Source organism: Crinia signifera, chromosome 3 (genome assembly GCF_055691185.1).
Source record: "Crinia signifera chromosome 3, ASM5569118v1, whole genome shotgun sequence".
Classification (NCBI taxonomy): Eukaryota; Metazoa; Chordata; class Amphibia; order Anura; family Myobatrachidae; genus Crinia; species Crinia signifera.
In genome coordinates, this window is record NC_139219.1 from 148116536 (window position 1) to 148136245 (window position 19710).

Consider the following 19710-nt stretch of genomic DNA (forward strand, 5'->3'; position numbering starts at 1 on the left):
GCGCACAAAAAAGAGAGCACAGAAAAAGATAATATTCATATTAGCAGAAGGTTATGTATACACCTATCAAAAAAGTAGTTAGAACTACAGAGAAATGAATCTTTCAAAGCACTGACACCCACAGCTGTGAAGTGCGTCCTTAATTACGTGAAGCCTGTAGCACATCTCAACATGAGAACTACAGCACAACACACCAACTGACGGGGGGATATACATTTGATTTTTTTATTATTTTTAAAAAACTCCCGGTACTTATGTAGTAACTGGGCTGCCGATTTTGAAATCGGGTCCATCGCATCGCATCGCACCCGACCATATCGCATGCGATGCGATGCGATGGACCCGATTTTTCCATAGGATTCAATGTTAAAATGGACTGAGTCCATTTTAACATGGAATTCAATGGGAAAAAGGGGTCCTTTTCATACCCCTACTATCCAAGTGGGCATGGAGTTGGATATAAACCTGTGGCGAGCGTAGCGAGCCACCGAGCCCGAAGCGTGGCGAGCGGACGCAGAATACCGTCCCCTCGCGGGGCTCGCTTCGCTCGCCACGCTTCGGGCTCGGTGGCTCGCTACGCTCGCCACAGGTTTATATCCAACTCCATGCCCACTTGGATAGTAGGGGTATGAAAAGGACCCCTTTTTCCCATTGAATTCCATGTTAAAATGGACTCAGTCCATTTTAACATTGAATCCTATGGAAAAATCGGGTCATCGCATCGCATCGCATCTGATTGTATGCCTTAACTTAAGGCATACAATCAAAAAATCGGCAGCCCAGATACTACATAAGTACCAAACTCCCAATCACCGCAGTTGTACACAAACTTCTGTATTTATGCCAGATGTAATAAGCATAATACCGGGACACCAACCTAAATATATTGTATGCCCAGAATTGTAAACATATACAGACCTTTTTTCTACATATGGATAAGGGTGAAATTCATATACAGGTATGCGCATAAACCTATAATACATCTCCACTGATTATCTTAAACAAGTACATTTTTAAAATATATGTAGAACAACCAAAAGTAAGGATAGAGTAAAAAAGGCAATAAAAAGTGGGGATGTAGGACGAGGAAGGGGAAGAGAGACCTAAAAGGATCCAAACACTGTACAGAATAATTCAATTTATAAACGGGGTTATCTCATACCCTTCGTTTAGGCCATTCGGCACCAGTGCATTCAGTCTAAGGATCCACATGGTCTCCCTTTTTAAAAGCAGTTTTTCATGGTCTCCCCCTCTACTTCCCTTCTGGACAAGTTCAATCCCTTTAAAAGAAAGGCTGGTGGGATCACATCCGTGGACCTCCTTGAAGTGTCGGGAGACACTATGATTAAGGATCCCATGCCGTATATTCCTGATATGTTCAAGAAATCTAACCTTCAGACACCTTTTTGTTTTTCCCACGTAGTTCAGCCCGCACCCACAGGACAAAAGGTACACTACGAAGGTCGAGTTACAATTAATGAAGCTAGACACTTTTAAGTCTGAACCTGGGATGGAATTACCCTTCTTCATTTGTGGGCAAACTTTACATCGATTGCAAGGGAAACTTCCTTTCAGATTAAGGAACGTGTCAGTTAAAGGTTTTTCAGGGATGGAACTAAGTTGACTTTTAGAAACCAGGGATTTAATAGTCTTTGCCTTTCTATATACAATCCTAGGCATTTCAGGTAAATGGCCCGATAGGACAGGGTCCAATTTTAATACACTCCAATGTTTTTTCATTATTCTTCTAAGATCACTTTCATGGGTGTTATACTGTGTTATAAACATAACATCACCTTTATGACTCTGTTGGGTAGAGGTATCCTTCTCAGCCAGGAGAAGTCTCCTGTCGGTGTTTCTTGCACGTGTAAGGGCCCCCTCCACAATCTTATCAGGGTACCCCCTTTCCTCAAACCTCTTCTTATAAACCAAAGCCTGCTCCTCAAAGGATGTAGAGCTGGAACAATTACGTTTTAACCGGAGGAGTTGTGAAAAAGGGATGTTATTCTTCCAAGGATCGTAATGACAGCTGGAAAAATCAAGATAACTATTAGCATCCACCTTCTTAAAGAAGGTGGATGTTTCAATCTGAGATGTTGCAGGGAAGTTTTCAGTACTCCACACCAAATCCAGAAATTCAAGTCTGGATTTATGAAACACAGATGTAAATTTTAGATTGAACGTATTATTATTAAGACCTGAGACAAACAGATCAAAGGAGGATTTGTCGCCTCTCCACACCAGAATAATATCGTCTATGTAGCGTTTTAGTAGAACGATATTATTCCGATGTTCACCATTAAGGGCATGGGTTTCCCAGCTCTCCATATAAATATTTGCGAGGCTAGGGGCACAAATCGTCCCCATCACCGTCCCGCAGATCTGGAGAAACCAGTCCCCTAAAAATTCCAAATAGTTGAATTTGAGGACAAAATTTAGTCATTCACATATAAAATCTCTGTGGTGCATAGCTTATTTGTATTTGTATTTTTTATACTTTTTATTTATATGTATTAATTACATGAGTTTGTAATATTGTATTTTAATGTACAGGCAAAACTGCCCACGAGTACTCTGGATTACTTTTGAATAGTCCCGTTGTAGATTGTATAGTCTGTATGAGATCCCATTCAACTCTTGGAAGGCTATATGCGTTCTCTTTGCTTCCTCCCCCTAAGGGGCGGTTAGCTCCTTGTCACTCGTTTTGATTGACAGGTCAGGTGGTATAAGAAGCCTGAGAGCGTATGTAGTAGCCACGCCCTCTGACGAAGTCTTACGACGAAACGCGTCAGGGCGTGGCCTACTACGCTCGATTGGCTGACACGAGGACCGGTGTAACATCCATCTACCTGATCCCCGCTGCCGTGCAGCACTCCAGCTGTCCGGCGTCTGGAGAATCGGCTGATGACCCCCGGCGCACCGTGAGCAGTCTTGCCTTTGGTTTTATTGTGTATTCCTTGTGGTATCCAGCCCACAGCGTTTTAACTTTTGGTACGAGTCCCTGTGTGTATACCTGTGGACCTCCAAAATATTAAAGTGTGTTCATTCGTACATACTGCACCATGAAGCGCATTTCTTCTATTCCCCTATAGATTGTCCTTCCTCTGTGGATTCCAGAGGCATTTGGAAGATTTTGCTGCAGGTTCCTTGTTTTGAACTTTGGTGCTGGCTACACCTGTGTGACACTCAGGTTGTCCCTTTGGACTGGAATTAGTGTACTAGTTTGAGCGCACATTTTTACTACCTTGTTCTATATATATATATATATATATATATATATATATATATATATATATATATATATATATATATATATATATATATATATATAATATTTGTGAGGAGGCACTCCGATGGATGAGTCGTGGTGGATTAGGTAAAAGCTTATATCTTCCGGTGCCCTCCTGGCTGAGCCTTGGCTGACTGCCAAATATGCAGAGGGGGGATGGCGGCACTCGAAAATAACTGGAGACCACACTTGGTTTGACCGACGTTTCTGTGCCGACTGGCACTTTTATCAAGGTGCAGGATAAAAGTGCCAGTCGGCACAGAAACGTCGGTCAAACCAAGTGTGGTCTCCAGTTATTTTCGAGTGCCGCCATTATATATATATATATATATATATATATATATATATATATATATATATATATATATATATATATATATATATATATATATATATATATATTATTTTTTTTTTTTTTTTTTTTTTTTTTAAAGCTAACCTAGAACTTCCTTATTCTGTTTTCAATAGGATGGTTTTGTTTTTCTAAAATGCCACATTCACCAGCATATCCTTTATATTAGCAGAAGCGATTTTGCTGGGTGCGATGAGATGCGGGCTCCCATCGCACAGCTCAAAATGTATGGGCTGCACATACTTTTTGTACTAGATTGCATCTTATCGCATTGCAAAACATATGCGATCTTTTCCAAATTGCACATAATAATTGTACTGTGTGTGGGCACCTTAACACAATTAAGGATGAACAACACCATTGCAAAGAATATAGAAGTCCTATAAATTATAATTTGCTGGTCCTCTCAACAATCAAGATTACAACATTAATTTGTGTTATTAAACACAAGTCCTGTCTTTTACAATTCTCCAATCCACCTATAAGTAAGGGAATTGGAACATCATAGCGTGATATTGTTTTGGCAAATTCAATATGCTTAAAGCCTAATGGCATGGAAAAATGCTGTTTTAAAAAGACCTTTTGTACCAATTGTGGGATGGATTTTAGGTGTTGAGAAAAATGTGAAATAGGTGGTTCCAGAACTTATTTTGTTCAGTTTACAAAATACAGCTGGCGTGAACCTCCTCTAATGTCCACACAGAATGGTAAAAATGCATTGGAAGCTTTAACTCTTTGTCAAGGTGATGCCCAAGAAAATTGTTGCTATTAAGTTGATGCTGAGGTTCATTAATAGCAGGGATGGGGAGCCTTCGGGCCTCCAGCTACTGTTGAACTCCACATCCCAGCATGCCCTGCAACAGTTTTAGTATTGCCAAATATAAAAAACTTTAGCAGGGCATGCTGGGATGTGCAGTTCAATAACAGCTGGAGGGCCAAAGGTTTCTCATCCCTGATTTATAGTATGGATATTACTGGTGCATATAGAACAAGATGGAAAAAAATTAACTACTACAAACAATACTGGCTTTAAATTAATACAATGTTGGCATCAATGTATGTATTAAGCAGTTTGCCTGGGAACAATAGAGCTGCAGTAGTATTGTATTGGGTAATGAATATTGTAAATGTGTTCTTTAAACCAACTTTTTTTGGTACTTGTGTAGTTTCATGGCGCCGTGCTACTTCTGGGTTCTACGCTCGCCACAAACTATGTTAAAAAAGCTAACTTAACTCCATGCCAACATGGATAGTTCATACCTCCACTATCCATGTTGGCATGGAGTTGATTTTAATTAGCGTGGCGAGCCACCGAGCCCGCAAGGGGGCTCAGACCCACGGCGCCGTGAAACTACACAAGTACCCTTCTTTTTTTTTTTTTTTTTTTTTTTTTTAAAGCATCCAAACCCTACTTCTAATGTGCATGCCCCATCTCTGCTTACCTCACCTTTCGGGTCTACCCATCTAGATAAGAAGGGCCCGCTCCCCTTTATATTCTCTGTGCGGTTATGTATTCTGAGCATCCCAATAATGTATGTGTATGTTCTAGTCTGTAACATTGTGTAGTGTGCACTTTGTTTTACTGATATGTACAGCACTGCAAAACCTTTGTGGCACAATATAAATAAAAGATAAAACTGTTACAAGAAAAGCAATTGTAAATCTATGGAAAGACTTCAGTGCATTTCCACAACGCACAGCAACCACCTGCTTTTTAAAAGTTAAGCTGTTTGAAGGTGAATAAAACATGGCGTCTGCTTGGTGTGAAGTAAGTAATCTTACTAACCTGCAAACATTGGAGGTGTGATTTTGTTTCAATAGTGACCATACCCCTAACTTTTTTTTTTTTTTTTTTAAGTTGCGGTATCATCATCATTATGCAAATTGGACTGTGATCAGCCTTTTTATTATATACTGAAAAATATACAGATCTCATTACGTCTAATTACCATTAGTAACACATACTATTAAGGGGTATATTCAATGATTTTTGCAAGCTTTGACAGTGAGCAGTACTGACAGCGAACATGGTCAGTATCCAACGGACTCCCCTGCACACGCCATTTTCCCCCCCCTCGCAGAGATGGGAAAACGTGTGCGGATGCTAAAACAGCGAGGCTAAATGCCGTAGGCTCCCTGCATTAACCTCGCCATTTGGGGGAAGCCTCTCTGTCCTATGACAGCGAGGATTCCCCCGGAACGTACAATAGGGTCCCTTGTTTAACCCCTCACGACCGCATTGAATACGGCTCTAAAAGTGAACGTCAATAACCTTAAGTGGTTACAAATATAAATTACAATATATAGAAACTGCAGCCATTGAAAATATTTTCTCGCTTCCATATTGGCAAACAGCAATCAAAATAATTATGTTTCTATTTGTGTTTGGTCCCTTTTGACAGGGCTTGTAAATTTGCTGGCCCACCCCACACAGTTCCAAATATATCTTTCTCCATCCTCAACGCATCTTGAAGTAACGCTTCTCTCCCAGCAACAACCACTTTCTTCACAGCTCTACTGACATTAGCTGGTCCTTTAGTGTATGTCGTTATCCAGTTTTGAGCATCTTCCAATGTTTTGTCACCAGCAGAAGATAAAATCTCATCAGCAAGCCCTATAGTTAATGCATACTCCGGGTGAACTCTAAGAGCACTGCTTAATAATTTAAGAGCAAGTCTACTTCCAACAAGCTGAATTAATCTTGCTGCTCCACCCCAACCTGGAACCAATCCCATATGTTTGTGAACAAATCTTATTTCACTTCCTTCAGTCATCAACCTGTATAATAATAAATATAGTCAATTGTTTTTATATTGGCTTAGACACACTTGTACATGAAGAAGCTGGTTTATTGGCTACAATACTGTATTATTCTGATAAATAATAGCTAGTGAAAAATCTAAATTTAGAATTAAAATTTGATGTTGATATTGAACAGATGCTGCTGTAGTAACTCTTGACACATTTCGCAGATACTTAATGTTCGCAGGAAACCCCCAAAATGGATTATTATTATTGGAAGGTTTCTGCAAAATGATAGCCTCTCCCAGTGACCCGGGATACCTGTTCACACTGCCCCGGGACAATCTTCCAGGGCCCTTTCACGCTGACCAGTTTCCCAGGTTGTTGCACGTTTAATAACCCGGGAAATATTTGTCAGTGTGAAAGGGGTATAATTGACATCAGAATCACTAGAACCAAAGAGAATAAATTTTAGTCAGGGGTGTGGCATATTATATACCAACGATTGCCAAGCAGATGGACAGAGTAATCCTTGAGCGCTAGACAATGTCCTGCTGCTGCTTGTCCATAAATAATAGTTCAACTGTAAACTAAACTATAAAAAAAAAAAGACTAGGAATAAAGTTTTTAAAGGACCTTTCACAGCGCTGGACCCTTGGATTCAGAGCAAACAAGATGTTCATATACAATTCATCACAATATGGGGATTTTTGTAAGAATTTACTGTTCGAACCCCTTTCTCTGAGTCCAGTCTGGTGACACAGCTTCAACTTGTGATGTAGGGGGGTCCGCAGGAGCCAGGCACCTATGCTGAAATCTTTCCTCTGGTTGCAGGCTCCTCCCCTTCCGCATCCCATCATGCTTCAGTTCACTTTCTAAAGCACACTAGGATACACATTTCAGTACAATGCCCGACATCTTATGTGCACAATCATATAACCATAACATGATACACATGAACGGTATGGCTTACTGAGCGTAGGGGAGGGATCGCTGTGTCATCGGACTGGACTCAGAGTAAGGGGTTTGAACGGTAAGTTCTTACAAAAATCCCCTTTTCTCTTTCATCCAGTCTAGTGACACCGCTTCACCTTGGGACGTTCACGAGCTGGAATTATGGGAGGGTATGCTCAGACTGCCAGTTCTTATCACTGCCCATCCTCTGACGTTAACTCATGGAACCTATAAAGTTTGGTAAAGGTGTGAACAGAGGACCAAGTGACAGCCCTGCACAATTGCTCCGCTGTAGCTCCATGATGCACAGCCCATGAGGAAGCAACCAACCTGGTGGTGTGTGCATTAATCAGAGAAGGAACCGGTCTACTGATCTTGGTGTAAGCAAAGCCAATGGCTGACCTTAACCACCTGGCAATAATCTGCTTAGACACAGGCCATCCTCCCTTATGCACATACAAAACCAACAACAGATCTGTTTTGCGGATGTCTTTTACCCTTTTGACGTAAATTCGCAAGGCGCAAACTATGTCCAAATTCCTTAATTTGTCCCTATTTTTTGCCCCTTCTGGCGGAGAAAACACCGGGAGCACAATCTCCTGGTTTAAATGAAAAGAAGAAACCACTTTCGGTAAAAACTTAGGTACTGTTCGAAGCACAGCCCTATCTTCATAAAAAATTTAAATGTGGAGATTTACAGGACAAAGCTCCTAACTCCGAAACACGCCAGCCGAAGCAATGGCCAACAGAAAAGTCAATTTCCAAGATACATATTTTAGGTCAGCCGACCTAAACTGTTCAAATGGAGGGTTCTGCAGAACTGAAAGGAAATGGATAGAGCAGGAATCTGTACTTTTAGGGACTGTAATCCGAAACCTGTAGAGAAACCATCTTGAAGGAAATCCAACAATCTGGCCACTTTGGACGAGCGAAAAGCAGGTTTGAAAACTCCAAATTTTGAACCTGAAGCTTTAGTAGTGGTAGGAAGAAACGTACTCTTTCCCCCCCCCCCCCCCCTGTGGCCTGCTTTATGATGGATTCTACTTCAGAACCAAAAAGCAGTTCCCCTTTAAAAGCCAAGGACTCAAAAAATTTCTTTGATTCGCTATCTGCATCCCAGACCTTAAGCCAGAGGGCTCGCCTTGCAGATACCGAAGTGGCAGAAACCTTAGACGCCATCTTAGCGCCTTCTTCGCCAGCCTCAGTGATGTACTCTGCAGCACATCTGAGCTTCTCAGTTAAGAGAAAAGCCTTGGAATCAGGTTGCAACTGATCTCCCAAAGCCTCAGCACACTTAATCAAAGCTTTGGCTACCCAGGCTGACGCAATAATGGGACTGAGTGTATAGCCCACTCCTTTAAAGACTGCCTTAAAAAACTGGAAGGATGCCTTATCTACCGGGTCCCTGAAGGCTCCACCACCCTGGACCGGTAAGGCTGTGGCTTTTGACAATCTAGCCACAGGAGTATCCACTAACGGAACTGTCTCCCACAACTTCACATGCTCCTCAGGCATGGGGTACATATTTGCAAATCTTTTAGACAGTCACTTTCTTATCTGGAAACTTCCAGGCTTCTCCCAACCTGGGAATGTAATACTCTTTACGCATTCTTTTAAAAACACAATGCGCCTGAACCCGGTCCTCTTCAGACAGGTCCAAAGCCTCTTTCACAGCAAGGATTAAATCCTCAATGCTCGTGACAAAAGCATCAGCCTCTTCCCTTTGCTCCCAACGTAAATCATCTTCACAAACACCATCATCATCAGAATCCACAGATAACAGAGGAGGTGTAGCTGATGGCCATCTGAAACTAGTGCTATCAGAAGGTTTTGCAAACTTTTCCATAAGAGAATTCATCTTATGAACCCCTTGAGCACTGTCCTGTATGACCTGCAGTAACATGAAGTCCCCATACGACTGAGCAATTTATCCCATAGAAGTCTGGGAGGATGAACTAGGGCCAGGAGACTTAATAAGGCTATCCTTTTGCCTATTGAGTCTCAGCCAAGGCATTCATAGCCCTCCCCAACGGCGCAGCCCACGCAAGTTCTTGATGCTCAGACCTCTGGGCTTGCGTACTAGTGGGCACAGCTTCACAAGCAGGGCACAAATCCCCTTAATCCATTTGTTCACATGTTAAATTTACTCCGCAGGATTTGCAGTCTTATAACATGACCCGAACCCCCCCTTTCCGCAGCAGCATTATCACATGTGTCAGTCATATTTAACCCACGGTGAACAATGTCAGGCAAAGTACCAGTCAATGTATATAGTGTACTTATCTGATTGCTTGCGGTCGGCGACTTCAACGTTAGCGGGGGTGGCGCTTTTCGGGAGAAACTGTAACTTATGTACCTTGAAGAATTCAGCCAGGCTTCAGCTCCGCAGTGGAGAGAAAATGGCGCCAGTACACAGAGTAGGAAGAGACCAAGTCTCTGCTTAAACGGGGTACGATAGCCCAATTGGCTTACTTTCCCCCTTTAGCCGCTCCCACAAGGGTTTCCTCCTCACCTCCAGTGCCTCCCCTTCTTTCTGGGATCACTTGGAGTCGTCCAGCAGTGCTGGGCACCTGTAATAGACTTCACTTCCCCTGAGAGATTTCAGTCTATAAACCCTCCAAGATGGCGTCTGCCATCGCGGGAGGTCTGTCCCCCACAATCCCCCTTTTAAGTAAGGAGCCGGTTTCAGACGCTCCCCGGGCCCAGGCAAACCTCTCCGCAAAAGAGGTTAAGCGCGGTGCAGGAGACGCCGCTGCGTCTCTTTATATGAGACGCAGCTGCGTCTCGCCGCATACAGAGCATTGACAGGACACGCTTCTGTCAGCCTCTGCTGTGCTCACAGTGTGCGGCGCTTCCTAGAAGCAGCACACTGGAAAAGAAAACCTGCACTAGGTTAAGTTAATAAAATAATAAAGATTCCTAACCATTCTAGTAAAATCCAAAAGGAAAAAAGTCGCGGGTGCAGGAGCAGCCGAGCATAGCACCCACTCTTGTGGGCACCTAAAACGAACTGGAGCATGATGGGATGCGGAAGGGGAGGAGCCTGCAACCAGAGGAAATATTTCAGCATAGGTGCCTGGCTCCTGCGGACCCTCCTACATCCCAAGATGAAGCTGTGTCATTGGACTGGACGAAAGAAATCCATATTTAAAGCAGCACAGTCCACTCTTCTTAAAAAATCCACACCTTTTTTTTGTGGATTTTTTAAAACGAGTGGACTGTGCTGCTTTAAATATGGATATCGTGATGAATTGCATATGAACATCTAGTTTGCTCTGAATCCAAGGGTCCAGCGCTGTCAAAGGTCCTTAAAAACTTTTTATTCCTTGTATACCAACAATGTAAGCCACTTTAGTAGTGTAAATCCCTATTGCCTGATTCTGTTAGTCCTATGTCATTCTGAAATAATTATTTGGTGGTGTAATAAGTGCAAAATATATTGTGCTTATCACCATTAACTAAATATTACATGTAAGGCAGGCAGCTCAGACACTAGATCACCACAATCACAGGATAAATGGTGAAGTCATTTTCATATCTGAAAATAATTTTCACCAATTCACCCATGTCTGTACCTAAATAAACCTGCCTTTAAATAAAATCTGCCTTTTGAAAGGGGTAAAGGTGCCCAAACACGATTAGCTCCGTGCGTTTTGAACTAGATCGCATTGTATCTAGTTCAAAATGCATCTGATGTGCTAAAGCAGCATGTATTTTGAACTAGATATGACAGCCCAAAACGCACTGTGTATGGACGGCATTAGTCTTTAAAAACAAAAGTGCTCCAAAAAAAAAAAACAACCATACAGAAAATGCAACATACCTTAAATCGCATGCTGTGCATAATTCAGATCCTCCCCCTAGTGCCTTTCCTTGAATTACTGCTACACTAATGAGTGGTAATCTGGAAATATACAAACCATTTACAACATCATATTAGGGCACAAGAAACTGAGCACACTGGTAAGTGATCGAAATCTGCGTACAAATTTGCAGCTAAGCACATGAATTACTACTTCTGGCATACTATACAGTACCAAAGCCATGGCGTTAATAATAATACACTTTGTTTATTAAAGAATATACATTACTGGAGTAATTTATTTTCTCAAGCCAGGAACTTGAGACAGTTACAGTGTTCAGAGCATTTGCTTAGTAGACATCATACATCTAGTAGTAATGTTCTAAATATTTCATACTCTCTATCAAACGCTACCAGGCACTTATCCTTCATCTTTAGTATGGAATGCATTGCCTGCCTGTACCTCAGTTATTATGCTGGATCTTAGCGAGTATTACCTCTGCAGCCTTGTCAGTGTATTCTGCATGAACATACACATCATCATCCCATCCTATGGAATCAATAAAAAAAATTAAAAAAACAACGAACAAGTATAACGTATCTTTTTAATTTATAAACAAATAGATTTTACTTTATGCTGGAAAGGATATACCAATCTGTTACAGAGTCAATAAAGCACAAACATTAAAGCCAAAGGTTATCGCACACTTACCTGTGGATTAGAAATGGCTTTAACAACATTCAAGTCCGCCCCAGAGCAGAATGTGTTCTCTGCACCATAAACAATGAGACCTTTCCCTTCCTGCCAGTCCTCCAGATCTCTAATGCGATCTTCTAATTCTATCATCATTCGTCCTGTGATACAATTTCAGTCTGGGTAAAAGAATCCTAAACCATTTGTTGGCAGCAAAACCACATTTATTGAGGACCTAAAATCATTATGATTACAAATTGAATCAGACACATGCGAAAGGTCTGCTTAAATATACAGTATAAGCATTAACTAATGCAGTGGCTCCCATAGGCACCCCTATGTTTCTCATTGAGAATCTCAGAAATTATAATTAAGTAAATGACAATCATGGTTACGAAACAACATTTTATTTGGTACTCGACCACCAACCTCTGGAACCCCTGCAAGTGCGTTAAGTTCAATGCTCTATGACCCCTTTCCTTTGTACATCTTGAGAAAGGGGTCGTATAGCCCTGAAATGTCGGTCAACATTATTACAATCTTCCAGAAGGCACCTTTGGTCGCATGTAGTGTATCTATAATTGGTACACATTACCATCCATTACCGTCAGCAACAGATCTCCAGAAAAACGGACACCACACCATTTCCCCGGAGATTTGCACATGGTAGACACTAGATCCCCTTCAGTTCTGATTACAGGATGTGATGTTCAGTGAGGGCGGAAGTTGTTAGATGCATTCACGTTTTGTATTTTATCCGTAATTCACGTAGGTGTAGGTTATTTTGTTTTAATTTAGCTGCACTGTACCCACACAGGCTCGCTACGCTCGCAAGCTTCGGGCACGGTGGCTCGCTTCGCCCCCACCAGGTATACGTGGACCCAGGACATGATGGAAAAATTGTCAAAACTCAAGGGGATTTAGACACTTCCATTTGCACATGCACAATAAAGTCTGTGCCCCTTTTTGCCCACACTGTAATGTGCTGCCAGGCTTAGGCTACAGGGACGGCAGCGGCCCATATGGAGGAGGTTGCACAAGGGCCTCCTCCTTTGTTCATATGCCCCTTGTCATATGCCTTAAATCTTGTAATCAATCATTCAGCCTAGTCACTCTTATTTTGTATCATGTGTGAAACACTGAACATGGGCTACGGAAAGCAAAGGAAAGATAACAGTGGATCAGAAAATAAAATTGTATCAAGCATAAGACCATCTCTAAGTGGGTATGGGTCATTGCATTGGGTCAACAGGTCTTAGGTTGAAACCTGAAATAGGTTGGCAATGGCAAGGTGGACAGGCAAAAGGTCGACATGAGTTTTTCACAGATTTCTTTCTGTCTTGATTGTCAACATGGACACCGCCAAAGTGTACCTCTGCGCTCGCCATGCTTCAGGCATGGTTACTATTCTATTCTATTCTCCCTCCCTAGTGGATAATAGGGCATGAAATACCACATGTCGGTTTAAAAATAAAAACTCATGCCAACCTTTTGACTGTCGACCTAATGCTTGTGTCCACCTTCCAACACTGTCGACTTTAGTCATGCAACCTATTTCAGTGCAATGGAAGGTAGTTTGAAATGGTATACTAATCGCGCTTCAGATCAGCTGGAGATATGAACACAGAATGGGTAACCCTACACCCAAAAAACAGACAAAATACAAGGTGGTGTGTTGAGAGACACACACAGTAGTGTTCTAATCTCCTGCGCTCTGTTTATGTGAAACAAGAAACTATATATTAACTTGTGTATACAGAGGTTTTGAGCCCTTCACCATAAGTATATGGGGAGGATACTGTACATCCCTTATTGGGGATATGCGTCTCCTCTTCTCCGTATTTAAGGACAGCAATCAACGTCGATTCAAAGTGTTTTATACCACAGTGAAAGCAGGGGAGGTAATAAGGAGGATACTGTACATCCCTTGTTGGGGATATGCGTCTCCTCTTCTCCGTATCAGAAAGACAGCAATCAGTGTAGATTCAGGATATTTTACACCACAGTGAAAGCAGAGAGGATACCGTACATCCCTATCTGGGGATATGTGTCTCCTCTTCTCCGCACAGAATGATAGCAGTCAAATAAGGGAGTAGGCAAACAGGCTTCACCAGTCACAGACCGTTTCCTGGTGTGTAAACATACGGAAGACAAAATATGGCCATATAGTGTAACACGGAAGTAGTGGAGGACAAGTTGAAAAAGTCCTCGAGTGAGCACAAAGATGAAAGTCCCGGAAACTTTCAGAAGTGGCACAGCTGGACTCCGGCAATGGATCCCACGGGTATCCTGCTTAATGGATCTATTAAGCAGGATACCCGTGGGATCCATTGCCGGAGTCCAGCTGTGCCACTTCTGAAAGTTTCCGGGACTTTCATCTTTGTGCTCACTCGAGGACTTTTTCAACTTGTCCTCCACTACTTCCGTGTTACACTATATGGCCATATTTTGTCTTCCGTATGTTTACACACCGGGAAACGGTCTGTGACTGGTGAAGCCTGTTTGCCTACTCCCTTATTTGACTGCTATCATTCTGTGCGGAGAAGAGGAGACACATATCCCCAGATAGGGATGTACGGTATCCTCTCTGCTTTCACTGTGGTGTAAAATATCCTGAATCTACACTGATTGCTGTCTTTCTGATACGGAGAAGAGGAGACGCATATCCCCAACAAGGGATGTACAGTATCCTCCTTATTACCTCCCCTGCTTTCACTGTGGTATAAAACACTTTGAATCGACGTTGATTGCTGTCCTTAAATACGGAGAAGAGGAGACGCATATCCCCAATAAGGGATGTACAGTATCCTCCCCATATACTTATGGTGAAGGGCTCAAAACCTCTGTATACACAAGTTAATATATAGTTTCTTGTTTCACATAAACAGAGCGCAGGAGATTAGAACACTACTGTGTGTGTCTCTCAACACACCACCTTGTATTTAACCTATTTCAGTGGTTGACCCAATCCCCTCTAAGTCATTTGATATTACTGTGGCTGCATTTGCATATTGTAATAACCACTCAACCGTATACATTATGATTTAAGGAAAAATAAATGAGGTCCCAAAATTGTCGATCATAGTACAGTTTGTTACCATTAACTGTATTGAAAAGCAGGATTGGCTTGTGTCTAACCAAAGGACACTATCATACACCACTGCTGAAATATTTTCTATGATGTAACTGCAGTCTGCAGTTGAATTGATCAGCGTTTTCCATCTCCAGTGCTCCTTACCCCTATTCTGCAGGCTCTCCTAGCTGGCGGACACATTTTAAAAGAATCACAAGTTATTTAAAATGTTGGGAAACACCGTTCTATGAGCCTGATTCAGACCTGATCTCTGGGCTGTAAATGTTTGGAGCCCAGCCAAGGTCTCCCCCTGCCCCTGTGTAAGTCTACACTCCGAAGAACATGGGGAGGAGACCACTGCTGACAACAGCGGCCCTCCCTCCAAACAGCTGGTGCCGACTGCATTTTCCAGGGCACTCCGAGAAAATGCTGGCGTGCCGTCCACAAATGGCCGCCGGCTGTTAATCACCGCACAAACGGTCATTGATGAAATCGCTGGCTTTGTTCACAGGGGCACTCCACACATGCACACTGTACCATGCGCTTACGTGGTCGTTTGATAATCGGTCTAGCAGCCCAGCGATCCGGTCTGAATCAGGCTCTATATGTTGACAGGTAGTATCTAAAGCAGGGGTTCTCAACCAGAGTTCTCAAGAAACACTAACAGTCAAGGTTTTAAGGATAGTCATACTTGAGCACAGATAACTTAATTAGTACTTCAGTTATTCTGTGCTAAAGCATAAATATCACTAAAACCTGCACTATTACTGCTCTTGAGGACCGAGGTTAGGAAACACTGGTCCAATGAGCAAACTGGACGAGCTCCTTTGGATCACACAAAATACTGCACAATTTAATTTGCACACACACATTATGGTTTACACATTTTCCAATTCATAATACTGGATTGTTTGGGAATCTTCAAATCACTGAGCGCAACAATAAAAAATTGTAAACATATTTGTTTACCTGTGAATGCGTTCATTCTTACTGGATTATTTATGCATAGCTCTGCAATTCCATTCTCTCTTTTACAGAGCTCCACTGATCCTCCGGAGAACTGAGCAAGCTTACTCGTAATCTCTGCCTCATTAAACCCATGGCTACTGTTATATAGAGACATACATCGGTGAAGATGCCATCTTGGTCCTGCTCTTCTCATCATACATCTCCATATGGAAGCTGCCATTTCTACAAATAAATATCTTAAACTGTGATACAAATATGTATTGTTCCAAACTATTCAGCAATGAAAAGATCTGGACACCTAAGGCAAATACACATGTTTATAGTAGAATTTGCAGTTTTAGCATAAAATGAACTTCTTGCTCATTTATGGCATGAAGAGCTTAACATTTATTGTAATTTCTAGAACATACCTTCTCTTTTAAAAAACAATTTTTTGGAGAGCGTTTTTTTACACAATGGGGTCGATTCTATTCAAAATATTGTGAAAAGCGGCGGGAGAGAACTCCCGGCACTATTCTAGTCAGCAGCGTGCCGCTAAGTTGGACAATGCCAGTACTCGTAAGTATTTAGTGGTGAGTACTGGCATTTTCCGACTTAAGTGCCCCATGGTGATGCGGTTTGCACTGCTCTAGTTTTGTCAGATTTCTGCTTGAACCCCAGGACGGGAACAAGCAGAAATGCACTAGTCAGCGATAGCAGTGCTCTGATTAGAGCTCATTGCGTTACTCACATCATTTTGAATAGAATCTACCCCATAGTTTATGCTATTGTATATGTGTGTTTGTTTATTATACTCCAATTTCTGTTTTTTATCCTCCTATACTGTTTTTATTATTTGTTTATATATAAAACCTTTTATTACGAAAACAGCGTGTCCTATATTATTGTGCTCAGCGTGAGATTATCACTCTCTTTTTTAGCAATTTATTACCTTAGTTAAAGCGCGGTGTGTACCCCCAACAATTCAACCCCATAGTTTGTCCAAACGGTGTCAGGCGAATCCGGGTATGGGTCGTTAGGTCGACAAGTTTTAAGTCGACAGTCAATAGGTTGACAGGTAGTAGGTTGACACATGAAAAACGTTGACATGCATTATGGTCAAAAAGTCGACAAGCAAAATATCGACACGTGAAAGGCCAACATGAAAAAAGAACATGTTTTTTTTTTTTTGGGGGGGGGGGGGTGTGCCTATGTGGAATGTAGGTTGACATGGACACAATAAGTGAGCCGCGTAACCTCGGATGCTTTGGCGCACGGTGCAACACTATTATATTCCCCCTCCACATCCACTGGGATGGTAAAGTACAAACAAGTCCTTTATTGGGGGGTGAAAAAGAGTGAAAGTCAAATTATTATAATTTTATTTATAAGGCGTCACAAGTGTTTTGCAGCACCGTACAAAGGAACAGTGCAGGAAGACAAACTTAACATTACAGTCAATGAATAACAAAATAGAGTACAGGTAAAAATGCCAAAATTCAATACACATTACAGCTTAAATGTAAGTAGTGAGGACTTGACCAATGTGCTACTAGGGGCTGGTGGCCAAAGATGGAGAGGAGTATGTGGATGAAGATGGTCGCTGAGTGTTTGAGTTTAGGAGAGCTGGGAGTGAAATGTGAAGAGAAGAAGGCTTACACAACAGGAGGGAAGAGGGCCCTGCTCTGAAGAGCTTACAATCTAATGTTGACCTTTCATGTCGAACTATTGACTATGTCGACCTACAGCATGTTGACCTTTTTCATGTGGTCTCCGAAGGAGCCGTTTACAAGGTGATTGACAGGAAGCCGGTTTCTGGGAGTGGTAACTGCCCGTTTAGTGGGAGTGCTAAGAAAAACACAGGCGTGACAGAAAAAAACATTAAGGGTGAAATTTTATAGGATGAGAGATTTCTTACAAAATCTCTCAGTTTCTGAATCTCTCATCCTATTATATTTCCCCCTAGGCATCCCTAGAAAGACACAGGGGTTCCCAAGTGTTTTAAGGGATGGTGTGTGACGTCAGCTCCAGGCCAGATATGCCTGTTTTCATTGCAGCCACCAAGTAAGTCCCTGGCTACTCCTATTGTAACTTGCGATTACTGGTGCCCAATGGAAAAATCCTCTAGCAAAGGATTTTGGTCATTTTTGCTTGGCTGCGAATTGTTCGCTAGCTAAACACAGCATACGCATAGCTAGAATACCACTAATAATGTGGTGCTGGAAGCCTTAAGCTGGATACACATTTAGTGGTTCCCAGGCCCACAGATATAGTTGTCGGTGGTGCCGCGGGAGAACAATACTGACCGTACACAGCGGCCAATATCGTTCATGATATCGGTCAGTGAAGTAGCCCGCCCCCCACTCTGTACATGCAGTAACTGACTATATTGTCAGATTGAGCTTCATTTACAGCAACAGGGGGTGGGTCGTTAAGGTCCAACAGCTGCTCACATTGTTAATGATATTCACTGTAAATGCTAGATGATCTATGCACAATATTATCAATGATATTGTCCATATCGTTGACAATATATTGGCCAGTGTGTACCAGCTTTAGTGTACCCTGAGGACTGAGTAGGCAGCCAGAGGGCGTTCACTGCATTTCCTGGGCATCCCCATGCGAACGGGTGCAGCCACTTGCCTTCCTGGGACTGGTGGCTGATGTCACCAGATGGCAGCTGCCCGCCCTGTTCTCGGAGCAGGGCGCTGCTAATCTAAGTCACCGGAGACTGACTTAGATTAGTCAACACTACAGAAATCATTCGATGGTTGGCGACCATCGAATGATTTTGAGCCCGCACAAAACAACAATTTGCAGTGCTGCAGGGAAATTCAGTTTATTAGGAAGCGGGAGGCGTTACATGGCTCCAACCAGAATCAGGTCCCATTTGTGCGCTATATAAATTCCTGATAATAGTAAATGGCAGCTACCTGTTCTGTACTAGGAAGAAGAAGAAAAAAAAAACACTTTTATGATTTTGTTAAATCTGAAGTGACCAAGCAGACAGGAAACTCGCAGACTTTAATATTTAAAATAAATTCATAAAAAAAACATCTGTATTGGCAGAGCCCCCAGCTGAGGAGCCTATAATTCTGTGTATGGATCACATACAGTACTCAGTACAGCTCGCCCTGTCTTAAAATGAACATCAGCTCATTCTAAAGCCAGCTCCGACCTATACCATCACATCACCACTGTTGTTAGTTCTAAACAGATATGATTAATATAGTAACCAGTCAATGCAAAATACATACAGCACTGGCATATTAACTAAGCACAGGCAGTGGACATCTGCGGGAACTGTATGTATTATGAAGCAGCAGCTCCCATGGTGCCCGGGAGGGTTAGGGCACACACCAGATGACAGCATGCTGGCAGCTGCACATTATAACGATGACTACAACACTGAGTTGCATTGGACGCATCTACTGCCTGTTTGAAAATTAGTATGTGTATTTCCATGTCCCTAGCACTCACCAGACTCACTGCAATCGTGCAGCGCCGATATACGTCCGCGGGGAAACGAGTCCGGGCGCGGATGGTTCCGGTCTCACTCTCACACAGACGCCGACTCACTCACAGTGGCAGTGCTGCTGGGGGCAGGGCAGGCCGGCAGCAGCCGCTCGAAGTGAACTAGAAGAGACAGAGACCTCTTCTCTTGTTTACGATGTAATTTAACTGTCACTGATTAACACATATATAGCTATATATAGTAGCAATGCGATTAAAATGGTTAAGGTAATTATGGCTTTAGTAGCGCAAATCAATAGGCGTCAACAAGTATGGGTAAAAACCGGACATCAAACTCTGCATTTTTGGAGCTTTGGAGAGGAGAAGGGGGAGAATAAAGCCT

The 19710-nt window shown here is 42.4% G+C and overlaps 1 protein-coding gene across 1 annotated transcript; it reads right to left on the minus strand.

Annotated features, from left to right (window-relative positions):
* Window positions 1-5556: 5556 nt before the first annotated feature.
* On the minus strand, window positions 5557-19487 carry ECHDC1 (ethylmalonyl-CoA decarboxylase 1). Its single transcript, XM_083176705.1, has 6 exons — window positions 19335-19487; window positions 15876-16097; window positions 11852-11994; window positions 11637-11689; window positions 11161-11241; window positions 5557-6419 (listed from the first exon to the last, which is right to left on the minus strand). The coding sequence occupies exons 2-6, from the start codon at window positions 16093-16095 to the stop codon at window positions 6017-6019; spliced, it is 900 nt and encodes a 299-aa protein (XP_083032831.1). The 5' UTR covers window positions 16096-16097; window positions 19335-19487; the 3' UTR covers window positions 5557-6016.
* Window positions 19488-19710: the final 223 nt, after the last annotated feature.